The 23,076-nt window shown below is 38.3% G+C and overlaps 1 protein-coding gene across 5 annotated transcripts in view; it reads left to right on the forward strand.

The window, feature by feature from the left end:
- Nucleotides 1-21,957, forward strand: part of NLGN1 (neuroligin 1) — a 292,410-nt gene extending 270,453 nt beyond the window's left edge. For 3 of the 5 annotated variants that reach the window (XM_041405822.1, XM_041405824.1, XM_041405825.1), the window contains 3 exons: nt 14,244-14,456; nt 19,349-20,138; nt 21,135-21,957. In XM_041405822.1, the coding sequence (XP_041261756.1) occupies nt 14,244-14,456; nt 19,349-20,138; nt 21,135-21,957 (1,826 nt within the window). The remainder of the gene's footprint in view (nt 1-14,243; nt 14,457-19,348; nt 20,139-21,134) is intronic. The other 2 variants (XM_041405823.1, XM_041405826.1) reach the window with 1 other exon arrangement.
- Nucleotides 21,958-23,076: the final 1,119 nt, after the last annotated feature.

The raw sequence follows: 23,076 nt of genomic DNA on the forward strand, positions 1-23,076 counted from the left end.
GGCCTGTTCCCAGCAGCTATCAGGCAGTGATTTACTGTATTAAAGTAAATATTTTTCATAGCTTGCACAGCAGTGTTTGTGTTTAGCCACTTTTAGTGTGAGATATAACACATTGTTGACTGTGATGAACACACTCTGGGAAACAATAGCTGGGGCAAAGCACAGCAGTATTTAAAAAGGTTTTAGAATGAAGCAGCAAATATAGAATTGAAAAAGTATGGAGAGGATTGGGAAAAAAAATCAGTTCAAGGTTAGATTAGATCCACCCTCATATGGACTGTCATAGCTGGGCATTGAATTATTGACAGCAGAGGGGAGCACAATGTCCCAGCCACTGAAATGCTTTTAAATGTCTTCCATAATGCTGTTAGTCTTTCAAACTAACAGAAAATAATTGCAATTTTGAGAAGAAAGAAGGATACAGCAGAAGTTCTGATTTCCATCCTAGAAAGAAATACATTGTCTTAAAACTACTGAGACTAATTCTAAATATTTAGGAATTTATTCTATAGGGTTTTTTAAAATTACATGTGATTTTTCCATTAGAATTAGCAAAATTATTCATATGTTCTTTGCATTTGACTCATGGATCATTGAAAAGCAAAAACCATGTGGTACTTTTTGTTCTGATGGAGGAAAACAGCAGTGGTACACAAAATAACACTAAATGAAATGGCAAGTCATTGAGCCACTCCTTTTCTACAGTCTGCAGTCAACCCATCATTGCTGTTCCCAGAAGTTAACAAATGAAAAGAGGTGAACTTTCCTTCTTCAGTACCTCTCTCCTGAGTAAAGCACAAGAACACAAGTACTTTACCTGTCAAGTGATGATCTGCACCAGTGACTACAAATACAAAGTTATGCACATGTTAACATGCTAAAGTTGTGTTAGAAGCTGGGAAATCATATAAAGATTAATCAAGCCAGCACATCAACTCATTGTATCCCACTGATCCTCCACTGAAAACAGCTGGTATTTAGCTAGAAGTACTCTGCCAGAAATGGGACGTGATTCAATATTGCAGCATCAGAGATGCCTTTGTTAACTGCAGCAATCCTCGGAGTCAGCAGAATTACTGTTGAGTATAAATACATTTTCTGACAAATCTCAAGCAGACTAAGAATGCAATCCCTTGCAATCAGCAGATGTGCTTTACATTCAGTAACTTCGTCAGGATGTAGCTTTAGATTGATGGTAATTACTGATGTGTCATTTGGGGTGTGCTGTTGAGCAAAGTCCATTAAAACTCAATTTGTTTCATCAGTTAGCACCCAGCTTACATTATGCAGTATGTTCAAAGGGCATTCCCACTGGAATTGTAAAGGTGGGCATGAGGCTGGGAAAAAAATCTTCAAACTGCAATGGCAAAATCATTCTGTTTTACATGGCTGTGGTCTACCAGATCCTGTTTCTGGCCTTGTAATTCAGAGCCAGGTTCAACTCCTTCTTCCACTACAGCTTTCCTCTATAATCTTCGCCTGTCACTCCTCTCTTTGTGCTGTCTGCTTCTTCTATAAATTGAGTATTGCTATTAACTTATTATTCAAGGTGAGGATAAAAACATAGCATTCTGTAAACCATCCTGATTTCCAGAGCAATTCAGGGCAGTGTTTAAATGTCATAGAAAAAAGAACAGTAATAGACCATTTATATTTTGTTCCCTCAACCTTCTCCCTTAAGGAGCAGATCGTGACTGAAATCAAAGATCTTGGGACTTGGGTCTGTATGTGCCATATGGAAATGTCTGACAGAGGAGGGAGAGGTGGCAGGTGTTGTGCAAGGAGCAGCACCAGGAGAACACAGTGTCCTCTATCTGGCTACTGCAGGATTTTTGAATTTTCTCTTTTTTGAGATTATCATGCTGAAACAGCATTGGCAGAAATCTGCTCCTCTTAGTCTACTGAAAAGCTGTGAATTGAATTGGTTTAATAAGCCCTCTTTTAATGCTACTTCCTCTTCCCAACTTCTCCTTTCCACATGTTGATTCACTTCTTTTACACAAACCCAAGAACACTCTCTGTTACCTCTCTAACAGAGTCAAGGCCAGGGCTGTGGTGAGATTTTAATCCTTTTACAGTAACAAACATCTAAAATCATCTGTTAATATTTACTGTCTGCAGTCTTTATTTTCAGATGAGATGGTCTTTAGTCCTATGAGCTCATACCTCCTACCTTCAAGGACCTGAATGAGGTTTCCTGTCATAGTCCTGTCTCCACAGCTAATGACATTTCTTGGATGGGAGAAATATTTTCCCATTGTAAATAACACAGATAGCATTATGCTAAAAAATACTGGGTTTAGTGACAAGCTTTGAATACATAACAAAATCCCTTGAAGGCCCAAATTCTGTGACTTTTCTCCCCTTGAGTGTCTCTTCCTGTGCAATTAAGGAGGTTGTTTTCAGTTACTTAAGAGAAATAAGTGCAGGAGAATAGAGCCCTAAGAAATGAACATTAGTTATCCCAAAAGGGACCTAGTGAGAATTGAAGCTTAAAAGGGTCTGCACAGTTTAATTCATGTACCATCTGTTTTGGGGAAAATTAGCACAGATTAGATTTTCTAACTCATCCGAGGCTAAGAAAGTGCCTTTAGAACCTGTAGTATTTGCTTAAGTATTAAAAACAAATTAGCACCATTTTACTTACTGTGTGAATCCTGTGCATATCAGCTCCCTTTGGAGTAAGCCAAAAGAATTGTAGCAGCAGAATAGCAAAGTGATGCCTCTCAGCCAGCCCCTCCTTGTCATAATGCTCCTTAGCTGCTTTATGGAAATGTTTGACATTCTCATGCTCTTCTGAGCGCTGTTTTGTTAGATGTGACCATTTTGTGTAAATCCAGTTATTGCTCAGGGCTGAGAATCTGCTCTCTGTGACCTCTGACTGGTGCTCCTGCTCTCAGTTTGGCTGTAAAGGGGTGCTGTAAGCTTAAAGACATCTAATTTAATGCAAAAGTAACAGAAGAATATAACCCTCAGAATCAAAGACTGTGTAATTTTATCGTATTAAAGAATTACATTATAATTACAGGATAGCTTTCAAAAAAGAATAAAAAAAAGGTTGCCTTTTAAAATACATGACAGAAACATGAAATAATTCAGGTTTTCTTGGTTCAGTTTTCCCCACTTTGCCACTTGCCAGATTTCTGTGTTTTGAAGGCCAACAGGTGGAACCAGCCCTGCTGAATGAGGCTGTTGTAATACTCTCCAAGTAGGCAATATTGAACACCAGGCTTCCTGCTGTGGACCAAAGATAGGGGCAGTAAATGCAAAGTTAGCATCTTTAACAGTGTATTTACCTCAGCTGGACTCCGTTTTTCTTCCACTCTATTTGTTGCAAAAATCTTTAAATGTAGGGCAATCTCAGCTATTGTGGGCTGGATGGCCTATGTGCACACATTTTTCTTTTCAGAGACTTCCAGGCTCTTCAGCTTCCAGTCATCTCACATACTTAATCATCTCACGTACTTAACTCTATGAAACATCAATTATTTTATGCTACCCATTAAATATTACTTAGTTGAGACACTTTGTTGATGCTGTATGTTTGATGCTGTGCCTATGAATGTAGTTACTAATGTGATGATTTTACATATCTCAAAAGGTGAAAGGCCTGGAATTACACCCTTGGTTTGAACTGGCAAGTTTTCTTGACTTTACTAGAATCAGATTTAGCAGAGCAATGACCCTAGTCCATCACCTTCAGATGGATTAAGGGTAATGCACAGGATACTCCCTGCAGAATATAAGGACAGGATGCAACATCCGCCAGAAAACTGGAGCTGTGCATTTAGTTGAGGTTGCAATATGCAGAATTTCAAAGAATTCTCTAACTGTAATTAAACAGAGTAAAAACGTGAGCAAATAAAGATTTTAGGTTGGTACTGCAAACAGTACAGGTGCTTTTGTGCTAGTACTATTTTGGAGAATGGAATTTTAGTTGGTGAAGCCTGGATGTCAACATGCTGACAGTACAAGTCTGTGTGTGCCCATGTGTTGAAGCATTTTTTTACTAATACCTCAAAATAAAGGTATTCCAGCTTTGCTTTTGTGGTACCAAGAAATGAAACTCAAGAGTACTACAAGGCTTGTTCTTCTGCTACTCCAGAAACCCACTGGGAGTTAATCGGTGATTTTTCACAGACGACATCTAATCTATAAGTATAAATTACTTTTCACTCCTATTATGCCTTAATTGAAGAGCACCAATGTGAGACTGCAATAGATGGAGCTTCAGTAATTCTAGCCTCAATTAACTTTGTGTGGATTTGAGTCTTTTTTGCTTACTTTTCCATGGGCTAAGGATAATTCTTTGACATCTTGTATTTATTTAAATAATTGTTAGAAAAGTTAGGTGATGTGCATGTGATGAGGTATTCTGTAAGACAGCTCTGAAGACATAGGCAGGAGTTGTGTGTATGATTTATAAATTAATACATATCTTTTATGTCCTGCTGTTTTGTTTAACAGCTGTACCATCAGCAGTAGCCAAATCCCTCAGGATTCTGCTGGGGAGGAATAGTTTAATAGCAATCATTTTTTGGGTAAATGGCAGTTACCATCTCTGTAACAGCTACCCTCATCCCATCCCTGACTTTTCTTCAGCTCCCTGCCTTTAAGACACAAAATGTGTGTTGCAGCAGAGTAAAATCACAGTGAAGAAATAAAGCACCTTGCTGTCTGGAATAGGAAATTCAGACACAACAGAAAGGGAAAAATTATACTGGGAGAGGCAGGATGTTGTGTAGGAAGAGAACAGGCATATGGTGATGCAGTTAATTCTTAGCTACTTCATATTTTACCAGAAGTGATATATATTTACCAGAAAATTAGATTTGATGCCTCTATCTGGGCATATATGCTCTTACAAATGTTTCTGGTGTTCAGCTAATAGCAGTGAAAACAGCATAAGAATCCCACTAGCACAAGCCTGTGGATTAAAGTAGTTGTTTACAACACATTTTTGTTACAGACCTCCCCAAGTTTTCCCTCATGGCTCAGATGGTCAAAAAGCATGTTTGTGTTTGCTTTTAGTTGTGTTTGCTTTTAATTGGTTTGACTTTGAGAGGTCAACAGGTATAAAGTGGAAAATCTGCTGCATTCCTTAGCTTTCTCACTGTTGGCCAAAGTCCTTTTCTCTAAATATGAATATTCCCAGCCTCCCTCTCACTGAGGAAGCACTGCCCATGGTGTTGCAGCTGGTGTGGGGTGATGGCACAGGTAGGACAAGGAGTTTGTCACCCCCAGAGCAGATGGAGAGAGTGTGACAGGTCATTATCGCTGGGGTAAAAATATTGCCCCATGTGTTCCCGAGGATTTGTTAAGTAATAAATGGAGGGTGTGCCCCAAGTTTACTTCAAGGAGCGTGGTGAACACAGATAGAAATCCACATGAGCAACAGGACTTCAAGAATGATGTTGGTGCTGCTTAAATAGGATTAAGCTGTGCAAACAGAGAAGGGAAGAGGAAAGGTGGCGGAAGAGAGAAAGAAGGAAAACAGAAAAGATTTATTTCTCAGACTTTCTCAAGACTTATTAAAATTCCCAGTACTGTCTTCACTGAGCAGGCCACACAAGTCAGATCTTGATTATTTAAGTCTGATGTGTTGTTTGACTCATACATTCAAAAGCAAAGCAGGATTTTTGTGATCTCTACCTGTATTCTACTGTTCATAGAACTTTCCTGAATTGAATCTTATCTCAACAGTCACACATTCTAAAGGCCTCCAGTTGTGACTTAAGAATGCAAGAACTGAATGGAGTTCTTCATAAATTGGTCCAGTGGTTAATCTTTCCTATTTATTTTCAAATAAGGAGATTTGAGTTCAGAGTAAATTGGCACCATAATTTCTGCGTTCTGATTGAAAGATTGCACTTCCAAATAGCTGCTAGGCTTCTAACTAGTGATTTGCATATGCAGTTTTACATGAAGACTTCTAACTTCCTTTTCATCAGCTCATAGAATATATATTAGCATTGATTGGACCCTCATTGCAAATCTCTATACTGGGAAGAAAAATCAAAAATTATGGTGCTGTTCTTCTCAATGGAACCCTTAATTTTTTAATTTATTTTTTTATTTCTAAAGTATTAATTTTTCCTTCTAGTGAAATTAAACTCATCCTTTCTCTCATTTACCACATAGTCAAAATTCTGAGCAACTTCGTGGTATTACTGGGGGAAAAGAGCATTAATATGGAGCCAGAGTGTCCATTATACAGTAAAGATGATTTCCAGGCTAAAGTCAGAAAAAAATGTTCTCTGGCATGTAATAATCAATTAAAATATATTACCTAAAAGATGTGATCTGCATGCAGTTCTAAGTAGCTGCAGATATTACACAGCTTATTATAGAGGAAAAATTTCTCAGATATATTGGGTAGAAAGATCTTCAAGTCCCATTTGGGTCATCTTCAAATAAGGAACTAATTTTGCCCAAATCTTGAATGAAAATGGAAAGCAGAGTTTCATGAGGTCAGTTTTCATCTTTAAAGCCTTGCACATTAACAACATTGATATTTGTTAACTCTCCTCTACAGAATCTCTTCTGGGTTTGTAGCTGCTGCCTTGAGTTGTATAATCTAAAGTGAAAAGTTATGGAATATTACAGGAAAAGCCATCATATCTCAATGGCTGAAAAGCATTATGAGCTTGCTACTGAAAATGGGGGTGCTGAGAGACCATAGGAAAGGGCAGATATTTGGTGCAGTGAGCTGTGGGCTGCTTCATTTTGCATATTGCACCACTTGAAGTAAGTAGGACTGGAACAGCTGTGCACTCAATCCTGGTGAAGATAAAAATCTCTCCCTCGGGGCATTGCTTTCTTCTGCCAAGTAGGACAGTCAAGTGTTGGATTTGGCTGTGGACTTTTCTGTTCTCTCATGTAGCCTTTCCTTTTCATTTGGGTTTTGGCTGAATATTTTGAAAGGATCAGTCCATGGACTTTTGTTATTCACCACATTATCCTGTAAGATTTTGGTTTGTTCAGGCTTTCTTTCAGGGATGATTTTACTTATATTTTTGTAAAAGTTCTCAGATGGTGTTTTATAAGAGCACTGGTGATGAATTACTTAGTAATATTATGTTAATTTCCTGTGAGGGCTTTATATGCAACTTAAAAATATTTTTAAGCAAAACTTGAAATGCCCTAGAGCATGGCCCAGCCATGTACTAGTAACTGTGATTTTTACTTTTTGGAAGACATTTAAGCAGATGTTCTTTGATAGTAGTAGAATTGCTTGGTTTTTCCAAAATGAGAATATTTATAGATATTGCTATTTTCTGTAGCAAACCCTATCTTTTTTCTTGTATTTTTCAAAGAAAAGGACACATTCAAATCAAAGGTACTCCAGCTGCCTCTTGTGTCCACCCATGCCATAATATCAGTTCTTAGGGCTCACTTTTCCTTTCTAATATGTGTCAGCACATATCACTTAAAATCTTGTAGAATTAGTATCTGCAGCTGTATTTCTGAGACTGGGCTCACCTCCTCCTTTTCCTTTTTGCTTTTACAGCTTATCCAGAAATCTGTATTAAAGATCTCAGCTAGTGGACTGGCCCCATTGCTTATAGAGCTCTCAAAGTGTTTCTGAGATTGTTATCAGACTTTCCTTTGACTTCAGTAAAGATCAGCAGTAATAAGTTACTACAGAGCTGATCTCTCAGGTGGCTGTGCTGCACTTGGAGCAGGGGCTGGCAAGCAGAGCCCCTTGGATCCCTGTTCCCTCTGGCAAAGCCTGCCCCATACCACAATCCCCTGTGCAGCCCTGGGGTTGTCACAGGACAAGGCTGAAATATCAATATCATGCATGCAGAAAATACCCAGAATTTGACAGCTTCCCCACAACTGTCCTAACATGACAGAAAAGGCAGAGTGGGATGTAAGCATTGACAATGTGAAGGAGAGGCAGACACAGATTTTCAAAGCACTCTCAGACTTTTATCATCTCTTTACTGAAACTTAAAGGCAGAGTCACCCTCTTCCAATAGCCTTCAAAGAGTGATGGATCTATAATGTGTTTCAACATCTACAGGATACTTAGAATTGTAGAATCATAGAATGGATTGTGTTAGACCTTAAAGATTATCTAGTCCAACTCCCTGCCGTGGGCAGAGACACCTTCCACTATCCCAAGTGCCTTCCAACCTGGCCTTGTACAATTCCAGGGGTGGGACAGCCACAGCTCCTCTGGGTAACCTGTGCCAGGCCCTCACCACCCTCACAGGCAAGAATTTCTTCAGATATCCTCTGATTTTGTAGGCTCCAGTGACTTCACTAATATTAATTCAAAGGATTTAGTACCCTGGGAGGGGTGTTAAATATTGCAACAGTAGACCAATGCTGAAATAGCACATCAGAGTTCATAGACCATCACACACTTTCTTCCATGCATACTTACAGAATGCCAAATGATATATTGACAAGCTTGTGTGCTTACTGATTCAGCCCTGTAAATTGTTTACTTTGGTGAAATGATTGGGAATTTCTGAAGGCTGACTGCTGGGGCAGCAGCACTGACCAAGGAAGTCAGCATCCCTGGAGGGATTTAAAAGATGTGTAGATGTGGCACTTGGGGACATGGTTTGGTGGCTGGCTTGGCAGTGCTGGGTTAAGGGTCTTAAAGATCTTTTCCAACCTAAATGAGTCCATGATTCTGTGATTCTCAGGTCTGAAACAGCCAGGAAAGAGAGCATCATGATGCAGGATGGTAATACACACATTTCATGGAGTTAAGCTAGATTCTTGCACTTCTGAAATCATTAATCTCATTACTAATATGTATGTGGCAGAAAGCTACAGGAACAGACAAGAACTTTGCTAATGCTGCAATCACTTTTCTGTATATGAAATGAATTTCATACAAAACACCTGCTTGAGCAGCACTTTCAGAATACTGGCTTGTCTGATTCTCAAGCAGAGGTACACTGCAGATGTCTGTAGAGGAATATTTTTCATGCACTGAATAGTTCATATTCTCCTACATTTTTCTTATGGGAGTTCCTAGTGCTTTTAGTCACCTTATCCCCTATCCATTACTAAAATATGCCATTAAAATTAGGAAGTGCTGGTCAGCAAAGCAAGGAGCAGTATCCTCTGCTTCATGAATATCATATGTGCATTAATGTTCACAGTGCTGCTGCCCATGTAAATCATTCAGATTAAGTAGCTGATGTGAATTCTAGAGAGATGGCTAAGATGAAAACAAATGTGCTCTTTAAGTTTAACCATCTCTCTTAAAATTTGCTTATCTTGCTCACAGTTCTATCTGAGTAGGTATAGCTTAAAGGGCAGTGGAAAATTTCTGTACATGGCAATTACCATTCAATATTAACAGAAGGTGGTGAACTAAAGTCCTAAGCGATGAATCCAGATGGAATACAAATTCTTCCCTCAAAAACTACTCTGTATTCTTCCACTATGCATTGGTCCATTTATACTTATACAATCTAACATTTGCTTTTAACAAAATTAAAGCTGGCATTTGACTGCACAGGGAATTGTAACTGGAAACCTAGCTAAATTATTGTAACACTTGCCTAAACAGGTGGGTAATATTAAAGTCTGAAGTGTTACTGCTTTCAGAGACACAATTCTTGGAAAAAGCCCTTTACACATGTCAGACCAGTTTCTCTACGCTCTTGTGCTTTAATTTTAGAGTAGCATTTGTTGTTGCATATTCTCTCACAGGCAGATATTTTTTTGTGTGTGTCCAGCAAGACATTCTGCCCCTTACTTCCATCCAGCCATGAAGGTCACTGGGTCATCAAACACTCACAGGGAGAGAACTCGTTAGAGGGATGGTTTGGGTCTCTTGTGATGTGAAATGGCACTTTCATGCCCACCAGCCTGCACCTGCTCTCTCACTGCATCACTGGATTGTGGCAGTCCCTTACATTAGGAAAAAATCTGTCTTGGCCTCCCTCTCTGCATTAATTTGAATCTTCAAATTAGGCCACAGCTCAAATTAATTCAAACCACCCAAGGTTTTCAGCTAAATATTTTAAGTTTCCCAAGTCCATTATTTTATTTACTCTTCAAAAATGCTGGAATCATATTAGAAAAAGATTTATCTGAATGGCAAGCAGAAATAATTGCCCAGGCAGGTAAGCCTATAAAGCATTAAAATTTATCTTAATACAAAATAGAGGGCCTAGTTGTGGCACTCTGCATATTTGTCTAACAGACATGTAACAGAGAAATTGTCCAAATGAGCTTAATAAATCTCTTTCTTAAACTCACAAAAGACCACATACTCACTTCCATAATTCTATTAGAGTCTGCTCCTCTGGAGGAGATAAAAGAAGAGATAACCTCTCCATTCAGAATATAAAATAGCAATTGTTCAGCTGATGATTGGAATTTTTCCAGTAGAAGGACTTAATTATGGAACAAAATTAGCTCAATCTGACCTTTTTAGAGAATAATGCAAAACTAAGTTTTTTGCAAATGTCTTCCTGGAATAACTGAAATAAGGAATAATTTACTTCCCTCTTTTTACAAGAGCAAAAGGTGGCAGAATATGATAGCAGCGTTCTTGGTGAGATGACAATCCAAAGATAATAATAAGACAGTATGTGCAGAAAGAGATAATATATTTTAATAGACTAGCTGATACAGTTTAAAAACAGAGAAGCTTTCAGACGCACAAGACCTTTTCAGCAAGAGCAGGGTTCCCTCAGCTACTCAAAATTGCGAGCGTAATAACTAGATGGTGTAGTGGTTGTGTCATAGGAATGCACCAAAATGTATGGTATCTATATCCATTACACACTGAAAGCTTCTCTTGGGATAAAGACAAAACATATTGTTCCAATCTCTGCTTTATCTCTGTGATAAATAGGAGTAAGTACCTGCACCCACAGACCAGCAGGCTGGGGATGATGCTGGTGTTAAAGCACTTCCCTCCAGGTCTTTAGTTCTGTCATTTATCTGTGTTGAGGCACTCCTCACTAGGAAATGAAAAAAAGAAACCCACAAACTGGAAAGAAAAACCTTATCTTTTTATCAGTCCCATCTCTGATTTCATGACATTCTGAATGCTCCTAAGCCATGCTGATACCACGGCATACAAGAAAAAAAAGGCATGAACAGGTGGTGATATTAAAAGGCTTCTTATGGTTCTGAAAAATGAGATAGAAATGTTTCGTGTCATGAAAGTCAACATCAATCTTCATCCATCTTGTGCAGATATGGAAATCAGCCAGTGTGGTTCTTGCTGAGGAGGTGTGAGATATTTCTTTTGCATCAGAGCTGTTGCTCTGGACACAAGTCATAATTTGTTTAATATAGATGAATGAGGAGAATATTACTAACACTGCCTTCTTTCCTTTATTTTTTTTTTTTTTAATAAACTGAAAGCTCCCCCTCCTGGCACATTCCCTGAACTGAATGCAAGGTTCCTGACATCTACTTTTAGCAACAAGATGTTCATGAAGATTCTTTAAAAGTAGTGTATTTATAGTCTCCCAAGGATTTCCCATTTCCCCATCCAGCTATGGGACTTGATATGAACTGATTTGACAGCAGGGGTTTGCCCTAAGGCTTTGTCTGTAATTTTAATCTGTTGCTTTTCCAGGCAAAGACTTATGGTTTCTACTGTGCTGCGTAGTATACAGAGTAAAGAAAACAACTTTTTCAGAAAGTTTGAGTGTTCACATTTGTGTTCCTTCAGCGTGATCGGTGTAGCTCAGCTATAACCGCACCATCTAATTTCCTAATAAATGCCTTGGAATAACTCTGAGAAATCTACTGGATCTTGTTGAAGCAATGCTCCAGCTCTGCTGAGAGCAGATCCTGACCAGGCTCAGGGAATCTGAAAGCCAGGGAAAGCAAAAAAAGCAAAGAGGGACGTGTTTATGTCACAGTTTTGGTAACTGCTGTAACTGCTCTCATCTCATTGCTGCCTGTGCTCGGGGACTGCCAGTCCCTCTAATCCCTTGAATCAGTGCTGGCACTTATGTGCTTAATGCAATGAACTGATTTGTCACTGAATTTCCACAACCATACACTTGTGCAAAGAAAGGGAAGACTTTCCCAGCTTGTACAGCCACAGGATCCTGTAGCTCCCATAAATTCCTACGTTGTGATTTTGTTACAGTCCCGGTACCATCCCTCAGCTCCAAGCAGGCTGACAAAGGCAGTGACACTGCTTAGGGAGCTTTCATTACATTTTCCATCATATTCAAAGACATCATCTCTCCATGTCCTTGAAATTATTTATGGGGGACAACATTTTACTGGAGCATGAAGCCAAGAATGAATGCTGCTGTGCAGGCAGGACTGTGCTGAGGCCATGCTTTCACGTGGCCACGCTCACCAACCCTCTGGCCACACGGAGCAAAGTGAAGGAGTGTGAAGCAGAGTAAAATAATTATCATCATAATGGTTTCAACTCAGTGCTGAGCTGCAATAGTAAAGTGAGAATGAATTAAATGAATTATGTCTTCCTTTCTAGTCTTCTCCTGAATACCAAGGGGGTATTTTCTTATATGGTAGCAATGCTGCTTTGCTTTTTATGCAGTTAGGTAATAAGCATGGCAGGTTTCAGGTGTAGAAGAGTGGGTCTTTTAAAGTCTAGAATGGAGTAACAATTTACTACAGATACAATGAATGAAGTATGTCTATTATACTTGGTACATTAGATCTGGAAGTGGGAGAATTGCTGGCCTGGCACCTTATGGCACTTTTCTCTTCCCTCTCTGTGGTTACGAAAATCAGGATTGACCTACACAAACAAAGCTGCTCACCCTAAACAAAGCAAATTTTAGCTGCTGAGGCAGTGAGGCCAATGAACTTCCAGTGCCATTTGCAGCCAAGAAGGGCTGTTAGTTTAAATGTCTCTATGCATATGGCAGAACATCAAATGCAGGCTTGAAATTTGAAGCCAAATCAGAGTAATAATAAATTTTAAAATGGCACATTCATTATATCCATGAATATAGGTACACACATGCACCTATCTGTATTCTTGTTAAATCTGCTATATAGATGTATATACACACGTGTCTTAGAAATGTCTTAAAAGCTGCTTTTATAGTCATAATGAAAGAGTAGGACTCCTTTGAGAGCCATTTGTCTGCAAAACTACTGTAAACTTCCTTTGAGTAGGCTGTCTGCACTCAAGAGAGTTGAATCAGTAGAACTTTGACGAGACTAGAAGACCCACTGATATCTAATTAATGTGGAAATAATTGTTGTAATCGTTGCATTTCTCTACAAAGCATGTACTGAAAAGCAGTTACACAATTTAGTGAGCATCAAATCAGTTTGATATGCAAATGGAGGTATGGACTACTTCATAATGCTGGTAGTATTTAAACATTCGTTTATTAAGCTGAGAAAATTCAAAATGTCAACAGGGTCCAAAAGCAATGTCTTTCATCAACAGAGACTTTCTTCAGAGTTTTTACTGTGCATCTTTTAGAGTCAGTGGGCTCTAATGACAAGAGTAACTGCAATGCTAAATGTGAAGGGACTGCTGGGAGTAAAGTGTGGACCAGTCATTCCTGCACCTGACACATTCCAGCACTTTTCCTCCAGGAATAAAAGGGAGCAGTTGTAGTGCTCTCCAGATTACCCCTGAGCTCCTACCTTTTGGCTGTTAAGGGGTCATGGAAACATTGACTTCATCCATTTAATGTAGATTCAATTAACTCAGGTTAATGACTACGGGATGGAACTCAGGGAGCTGAGAGCTGCTCCCATTGTTCAGCCTGGCTTGTCCTGTGACATAAGCTGCATTTTTGGGTGTAGAAAAAAGTAAAAGACAATGAGTTGCCAGGACAGGATCAGACTCTCATGCAAGTGAAGTGTAATCACTGCATCTCAGGCACATGCAAAGCTCATGGCTGCATGGCATCCAGGTACAGAAAAGCAACACAGACTTGATCAAATAATGTACAGAACAACTGCATTTTGTCTGTTTTCTAAACTTTTAAACTCAGTACAATCAGCACAAAGTCCTTGGGAGTAATGAGCTGTGACCTGTTCAGATTTAGATGAGTGTTTTGCCTGGGATGTATCTTCATCTTTGCTACATATATTTATCATGGCCAAAAGTGTGGATATCAAATATTTTTTATTTCAGGAGAAGTGCAAAATTTCAAATTGTTCCCAGGGACTATGGAAAAGTATGTAGTTGCATGATATTTAATAGCATATTCTTCTGAAATCTTACTTGGAAGATTTTAACAGGATCACTCAGAAGAACCCTTGCTAACCCCTTCTCTTTTCATTTATTTTGACAGGATTTCTGAGCACTGGGGACCAAGCAGCAAAAGGAAACTATGGCCTCCTTGATCTAATTCAAGCTTTGCGATGGACTAGTGAAAACATTGGGTTCTTTGGTGGTGACCCATTAAGAATAACTGTTTTTGGATCTGGGGCAGGCGGTTCATGCGTCAATCTGTTGACTTTATCCCATTATTCTGAAGGTAACCGTTGGAGCAATTCAACCAAAGGTATTATACAGGTTGCAAATTTTGACAATTTTGGTGTCTGCATGCCACCACCATTAGTACTATGTGATGTTCTGTATATTCTCTTTGTTTCTATGAACTGTTGAGTTCAGCTCAGTATTAAGAAACTTTTTAAAGGCTGTACAAGCCTCCTTCTCCCTCAGCTCTTCTGTGCATGTTTAAATTTTGGGTCACTTTCTTCTTTTTCCTATGGAGCTTTGTAGAAACACTTTATAGCAGACTTCTGAACAGCATTTTCTTGGTGCATCATTTTTGTCTCTTTCCTACCTAAGGGTGTCTTTTTTGGAAAATCAGTCAGTCATGCTCACAGTAGATGGGGTCATCTATATTCAGACAGTTGTAAAAGGCGTGTTTAGTTTCTCCTGAGGAGCAGAATTTAAAGAAAACTAAAATGACAGAGTTTCTCTTTTCAGGCTCACAGCTGAATTGCTTAAAACTATTATTTTGTGTGAAAGAAACAATAACTAGTTCAGAAATCTTTTGTCTGAAACTGCATGAACTTCACTTGCTGTCATCTAATAAAAAATGGTTGAAAGTTTTGCATGCATGATCCAAAATTGTCAAAGCATCCAAGTTGCAAATGGATTTCCTTCTATATGTTTTTTCCTATTCCATAACTAACACCTTTTCTCTCTAGTTGAGACAGGTGACAGGGAATTAAAATCATGCTGTTTGAGGCACCCAACTTATTCTTTCTATGATTTTTGCACCACAGTTTCACAGAGTGTCTCTCATTTGCATGGCTATTGCTTATTGATCATGTTACTTTTGTCTAACTGTTTTCATATATTTTTATCTGTATTAGTTTTATCAGGGACACCACACTGTGCCCTGTGCATATAATCCTCCACTAATTTATATTGCTATATCTCCATGGGGGACTAATTGGCTGGTCATAAAAACATAATTCTGCTGACATTAAAAGAGCTGCATTTCCCCAAAATCATGTTACAAAGACCACCGAGGTCAATAGAAGTGATTCTTTAGACCATGCCATTATGCTTTTTTAAATGAGAGAAAAATATAACTCCTACAAGAAGAGTTAAGTGGAAAATAAGACTGTGGTCTAAATTTTAGTCTATTTTCACAATCTGATTTTTAGTGTAATCTTTTTTTCTTCCGTAACTACCTGAATTTACATAGGAGTTATTTAAAAGAAGATGCTTGTAAAATCAGGATGGAAGCATTACCTCACTGCACTGTGACCTGAGGGTCTCAATGCACCATCTTCTTTCATCAGAGCTCTAAAAACCAACTTTCTCATTAAGGATTAACTGCAGGTTGAATGAGGACACCTGGTTTATCTTCTCCTAATTCTTTGTGTTAAAATCAATCTTCTTGGTGTAACATGACATCAATGCAAAATGCCACATTGACAATATTTGGACAGTCATGTGTTGCCTTTATCAGGAAATGATACCCTGTCATATCCCAACACATGGCCAGAATTCTGCCAGGACCAGAATTTGTTTGGGGAAAAGAGAGGCACTATGATGCCAACACAGCAGATCAAGGCATTTTAGAGGGGCCTGAAGAAGGTTCAGTAAAAGTAAATTTTTGAGGATTTCTTGTAGGAGCAAACTCATGCTTTGATGAAATTTGGATTAAACAGAACAACTCACCACGCTCCTGTGTTATGTTTCATTTGGAGGTGGTTAGATCTGCAGTAAAAAAAAAAAAAAAGAAAAAAAGAAAATATAAATTGGTCAGGTTCAAATAAGTAAAGTTATTTCTTAACATTTACAAACTCCCTTTTTGTTTCATGGTGTTTTACATTTACATATGAGAGGTGGAGGACTTTTTACAAAAGCATGCAGTGATAGGACGAGGGAGAAGGGCTTCAATCTGACAGAGGGCAGGGTTAGATCAGATATTATGAAGAAATTCTTCCCTCTGAGGATGGTGAGGCCCTTGCACAGGTTGCTCAGAAAAGCTGAGGCTGCCCCACCCCTGGAAGTGTCCAGGGCCAGTTCGGATGGGGCTTGGAGCAACTGGGATAGTGGCAGGTGTCCCTGCCCATGGCAGGGGGTGGAACTGGGTAAGCTTCAAGGTTCCTTCCAATCCACACCATTCTGGGATTCTGTTATTCTAGGATTATCAACCAATCTCTTTCATAAGAATAAATTCAGAAACTCTCTTTGCTTCTGTTATTTCCCTCTGAAAGATTCCCTTGGCAGTTGAGAGGAGGAATTCAGCCTATTTCAAGGTGGAGTTGTTCACAGCCACCCACCTGCAAGTGGGCAGAGCAGCACCCATCTACAAAAAGTGTTCTCAAAATATAGATGAATATATGCAAATTATTATTATTTACTGTGGTGAGACACTGAATAAGGGTCACAAAGCACTGTGGCCCACTGAACATTTAAATATTTTTTCCATCAGTCTGAAGCCCATAAGCAATAATAATAATAATAATAATAATAATAATAATAATAATAAACATTATCAGGTAAAAATGTAGTTCTCCATCCTGTGAGGTACAAATTTTTGCCACGAATTCTGTGACAGAATGCAAATAATTTTTCATACTGTTCATTTTTCACCAAATGGTTTGAGTGGAGGAATAGCTCTGTCAGCATTCTTCAGCACAAGGAGGGATGTTTAGTCTCATTTCCTCAGATGGTTTTATGGCCAAAGGACTTGACCACTTTTACTTAACCCAGCATCTGATGTTTAGGTAGCACTTAGCAAGCCACAGTGTTTGAATCAGCATTTTCTTACACATAGCTTACACTTTCTGTCCTTGTTCAGACATATTTAATAGAGCAATAAAGTTAGATTTACACAATGTGCAAAAACCCACACACATTATGAATTATCATGAAATACATCTTTGTGAAAATTCAGCTTTGTCATTTAGTTACATTTATTACAATGCCTGGATCCTCTGTGGTAATTCTACTGACTTTGAGCTGATTTATACTAGCTCAATATCTGACCTTATAAACATGCAAATATATTTTTAGCTGTTTATAGCTCAAGTTCATTCTTATTTTTACTCATATCTTGAAAGAGAATAATATCTTGGATATGATTTCTCATAAGTTTAAGAGACCTAAGTTTACACATTTCAGTCTCTACACCTATCTAATTTGATAACTTTTCTATTGGGACCTAATACAATGATTTACATCATTGAATGATTTAAAAATTCCTGAGAAGCTTGTAAAATGTTTCCTGCCAGCAACAGATTCCAACTTATTTTTGAGTGTACAGAGTCTGGTGCTACAACAGAAGCAGTAAAAGCATTTCTGATTTGATTTAGAGCCTAGGGAGGTTTTTTATCAATAGAAATATGTTGCTTATCAAAGCAAAAGCCATCTTGTGCATAATTGGAATAAATTTCTGAGGTAAGCTGAGAGCCTTGACTCCAGTTCCTCAAGTGGGAGTATCCAGCTATTCATCAAGCACTGGACCTGGTGGAACTGCGTGATGCCAGGTGTCACTTTCAGTCCCTAAGTGACTCCATCAGAGACAGTGGAATGACTCCAGGTGCCCATCAGCACAAGTAAAACAAAATTTTGACCCATATATCTTAAATCAGCATAACTTTTGAACATACAGACCATTTTGTATTACCCAGAGTGACCTACAGAAAGTAGGGTCCAGTATAAAATATTTTCCAGTAGTTTGTGCAAAAGTTATGATATTGAAATGAACTTCTGTGATAATGAAAAAAACCCAAACTCCTCACAAAACAGCAGAAAGGCCACCGTTACCTAAATATTGTCTAAATACCTATTAAATACAGCCTAAATTACCTAAATATAGTTTCTGAGCAATATTTTACACAAGGTTCAGATTTATAATCTCTTTCAGAACCCAAAGTAACCTCCTCAAATGGAGTGGAAAAATGCAAAGGGAGCACAAGAAGTATCAGAACAAGGATGGAGTTCTGATTACACTAAATCCAATAGCAAAATAATTGCATTAATTCACTTACTACAAGAGGGTGAGGTTATCATCCATGACATGTTTTAAAACTCCTTACAGAAGGGAGGGAAAACATAAATTTTAACGCATTTTGTTATTTCTTTGGGTAGAATTCCCAGGTCCAGAGAGATAATTAAATCAGCATAAATTGAAGTTAAGTGCACTGAAGACTTTGGGATTTACTGCAAGTTTATATGCAGTGCCAGATCATTCTCCCTCCCTTAAATGAATACCTGAACATATGTTTAAATATCTGAATTGCAAAGCTAAACAGTGTAAAATACATAATTTCCCTTTTTATGTAAGAGTGATCAATATAAACCTGCCTTTAAAAAGCTCCTTACAAGAAAGGATTTTGACTTAGACACTTATAAATTTAATAGCTGCCTGGTACCTTCTCATCTATTTCTACAGAATATAAACTTTTGCAGTGATACACAATTTAAAAGCACTGCACCTTTCAAACCAACTTTAATGCCAAAGAAAACATTAAAAAGTGTAATAGATTTATTTCACACATAGTTTTATATATGCATGCTGATGATGGCTTGTACAATACCAAAAACTTCAACCCATTTCAGAGACTTGATGGTTTTTCCTCCAACCTATATGGTGCTTTTGTTTTAAGAATTTTTTTAACCTGATAGTGTTGTCCTACATAAGGTAATGCCACTCCTTTTTCTTCCTGAGTTTCTTTTGAAAATCTGGACTATATTGAGGGAGAATTATTTGCTTCAGCACATACTGCATTTATTTTATGCACATTACCTGTAGGTACAACAGCAGTCAGATCTCACCACCCTGTATATTTAAGTACTATTAAGATTCAGGTATCTCTTCTGTTACAGTTTTCTATTGTTTCAAAGACCTCCTTTGAATCTTTCAAAGTCTGTGGCTGTTTCAAGGTCGCTTCAGTAGTTTTCAAATATTTCTCCCCACAGGACTTTTTCAAAGAGCAATAGCTCAAAGTGGAACAGCTCTCTCCAGCTGGGCAGTTAGCTTTCAGCCTGCAAAATATGCCAGGATGTTGGCTACAAAAGTTGGTTGCAACATGTCAGACACTGTAGAACTGGTAGAATGCCTACAGAAGAAGCCTTACAGAGAACTTGTCGACCAGGACATTCAACCAGCAAGATACCACATAGCCTTTGGACCAGTAATCGACGGCGACGTGATACCAGACGACCCTCAGATCCTGATGGAGCAAGGAGAGTTCCTCAACTATGACATCATGCTGGGAGTTAACCAAGGGGAAGGGCTGAAGTTTGTTGAAAACATTGTGGATAGTGAAGATGGCATATCAGCCAGTGATTTTGACTTTGCAGTTTCTAATTTCGTCGATAACTTATACGGATACCCCGAAGGCAAAGATATATTGAGGGAAACTATTAAATTTATGTACACAGACTGGGCAGATCGGCACAACCCTGAGACCAGAAGGAAAACACTGCTGGCTTTGTTTACTGATCACCAGTGGGTTGCACCAGCAGTGGCCACAGCAGATCTTCACTCGAATTTTGGATCGCCTACGTACTTCTATGCCTTCTACCATCATTGCCAGACAGATCAGGTACCTGCATGGGCAGATGCAGCCCACGGAGATGAGGTTCCTTACGTACTAGGAATTCCCATGATTGGTCCTACTGAGTTATTTCCTTGTAATTTCTCCAAAAATGACGTCATGCTAAGTGCAGTGGTGATGACGTACTGGACAAACTTTGCAAAAACTGGGTGAGTATCAGATAATGGATGGTCTTGTATGCAAACTTTGGATGGAATGGCACTTGCTTTCTATTTGTTATCTTGGGAATTTCTCTGTACTTGTAGGATGAATAAGACATTAAGAATTGGATATCTATGTTTATTGTAATGTTCCTTGGCTCACTTACACGTTTTAGGAAAAAGAGGGAAAAATATCTTTGCAGACTTTCTGCGAGGAAATTTTAAAATGTACACAAAACTAATTAAGGAAACTCTAGAAAAGTGTAAAAGTAAGCATTTAACATATATGTAGAGTTAAAATCAGCTACATTAGTACCTGCCTTTGCCCTGCCACTGATACTTTCATTCCATGAGACAGAAAATTACATAAATATTGCATCAAATAGAATACAGTAGTATTAAGAATTTACTTATTTTAGTAGCATGTTTTGTCTTAAATTCTCACTTCTGACCATAAAATATGTGGCTTTAAACTTGAAAGTTTTGCCATTTTCATTAGTTCTTTTTCTTCCACTGGAGTTCAAAAATCTTTGTTACATTTGACCACTTATTTTTGACTATGCATTGTACTGAGTTGTGCTCTGTCATGATCCTTCCCCTCTGGAAGGCCACAGATGATTCACAGGAACAGAAATGCAGAGCTGTATAAACTTTATGCTTCTAAAAACAAGAAGAAAATCTTAATGTTCTCTCTCACTGGTCTCTCATAGACATTTGCCTACTACATCACCACACACCAGGCAATCTTCCCTCAGCAGCAAAAGATTTCACTGTGAGACGCAGATATTTTGGAGAAACAGGGAAGTCGCTGAAGTCTGTGTGAAAGAAGGGTTCTTTTGCATAATGCTGTTTTTAATCAAGATTATTAAGGCCTCTAATTTTAGGGAATAGCACTCTGCTCCGTCCAAAGGCAGTCTTAAACATTTAGTATAAAATCTTAATTATGTTAATTTTATAACTCCATTTGAAATGCTTTGTAACATTGGAGATATCTTTTTCTTGCAGTGACCCAAATCAACCAGTGCCGCAAGACACAAAATTCATCCACACAAAACCAAATCGTTTTGAAGAAGTAGCATGGACCAGATATTCTCAGAAAGACCAGCTGTATCTTCACATTGGATTAAAACCACGAGTGAAAGAACACTATAGGGCCAACAAAGTGAACCTTTGGTTGGAACTGGTACCTCATCTGCACAATCTTAACGACATTTCACAGTATACCTCTACCACAACTAAAGTGCCATCGACTGATAATACTTTCAGACCCACAAGGAAAAATTCTGTTTCAGTTACTTCAGCCTTTCCTACAGCCAAACAAGATGATCCCAAACAGCAGCCAAGCCCATTTTCAGTGGATCAAAGGGACTACTCAACAGAGTTGAGCGTTACAATCGCAGTTGGCGCATCTTTGCTGTTCCTGAACATTTTGGCCTTTGCAGCGTTGTACTACAAAAAGGACAAGCGGAGACATGACGTTCACAGGAGATGTAGCCCACAACGTACCACTACCAATGATCTCACCCATGCACAAGAAGAGGAGATAATGTCCCTCCAAATGAAGCACACTGACTTGGATCATGAATGTGAGTCCATCCATCCACATGAGGTGGTTCTTAGGACCGCCTGTCCCCCAGACTACACGCTAGCCATGAGAAGGTCTCCTGATGATATCCCCTTAATGACACCCAACACCATCACAATGATCCCCAACACTATACCAGGGATTCAGCCCCTACACACATTCAACACATTTACTGGAGGACAGAACAATACTCTGCCCCATCCTCATCCCCACCCCCATTCACACTCAACAACCAGGGTATAGCCAGACAAGACGAAACAAACTTTTATTTTTTGATGGATTACAGTAGGTGATATTACTGAAGATTACTTGGCTTTCAACCTACAAGACTCTTACTATTTAAATATGGAGGAATATTATGTGAATATACATATCAAGAACATTGGGGTTTTGAAAAAAATGAATTGTACATATATCAAATGAACTTAAGAAACAAACAAAACAAAAGAAAAAAAGAAACAAAAAACTAAAAACCCAACTGTTTGCAATTGCTTGAAGCAGTTGTCCTGAATGATACTTTTTCATTCACATTCAAGTATTAATTTTTTGAAGATTTAAGTTACATAATGGAATTAGGCATGTGCAACACAAACAGGAAAGAACTATGACTGAAAATTTTAAAAACCTATAAATATGCACAAGGGACACACTAATGGAATGTCAGATAATTTTCACCAATTTTTATTTGGACCTGTTTTCTTGTGTAGACCATATTTACATATTTGAATAAGTACACAAAGCACCAATGCTGTTAAGGCCTTAGAAAGGGGCTCATGCTGAAATCTGCCAGTCAGAGAAGTTTTACAGCCTGGCAGGTACAACATTATCACATAAGTGCTGTCAGTATAAAAGTTGTGGGAATAAAGGAAACTGGATATTTTTAGCACGATGTGCATGATAATTTATATGCTTGGTGGCTGTGCTGCTGATTAAGCCGTAATTAAAATTCTTCTCATCCCATTGGAGTTTTTAATAGAAGCTTTCTCCATCAATTGGCACAACCTAAAGAAGTTTTTTAAAGGGGCAAAAGTAATTACAGTAAAATATTTCATGGTAGCTTCTGAAAAAGAAGGGATTGCAACAGTTCTTAAAGATATTTATGGCATTCTAGGTATACAGTGGTGGACCCTCACTGATATGAATCCCAGACAAAAAAAATGTATACTATTAATGTTCTTTTTCCTTTCCACCTAAATAATTTCTGACTTTGAAATAACTATAACATTAATGGAATCTCCTTTGATTTATAAGGAGGACTTATAATTTGCTGTGATTTAGTTACAGAGTATTTTGTTCAAATTGATGAGGTAAAGTGTGTCCAAAAATTTAATTACAATGACATTTTGCCATTTAAAATTGCCC

This window comes from Onychostruthus taczanowskii, unplaced genomic scaffold, assembly GCF_017590055.1.
Source record: "Onychostruthus taczanowskii isolate IOZ18803 unplaced genomic scaffold, ASM1759005v1 scaffold24, whole genome shotgun sequence".
NCBI classification, from domain to species: Eukaryota; Metazoa; Chordata; class Aves; order Passeriformes; family Passeridae; genus Onychostruthus; species Onychostruthus taczanowskii.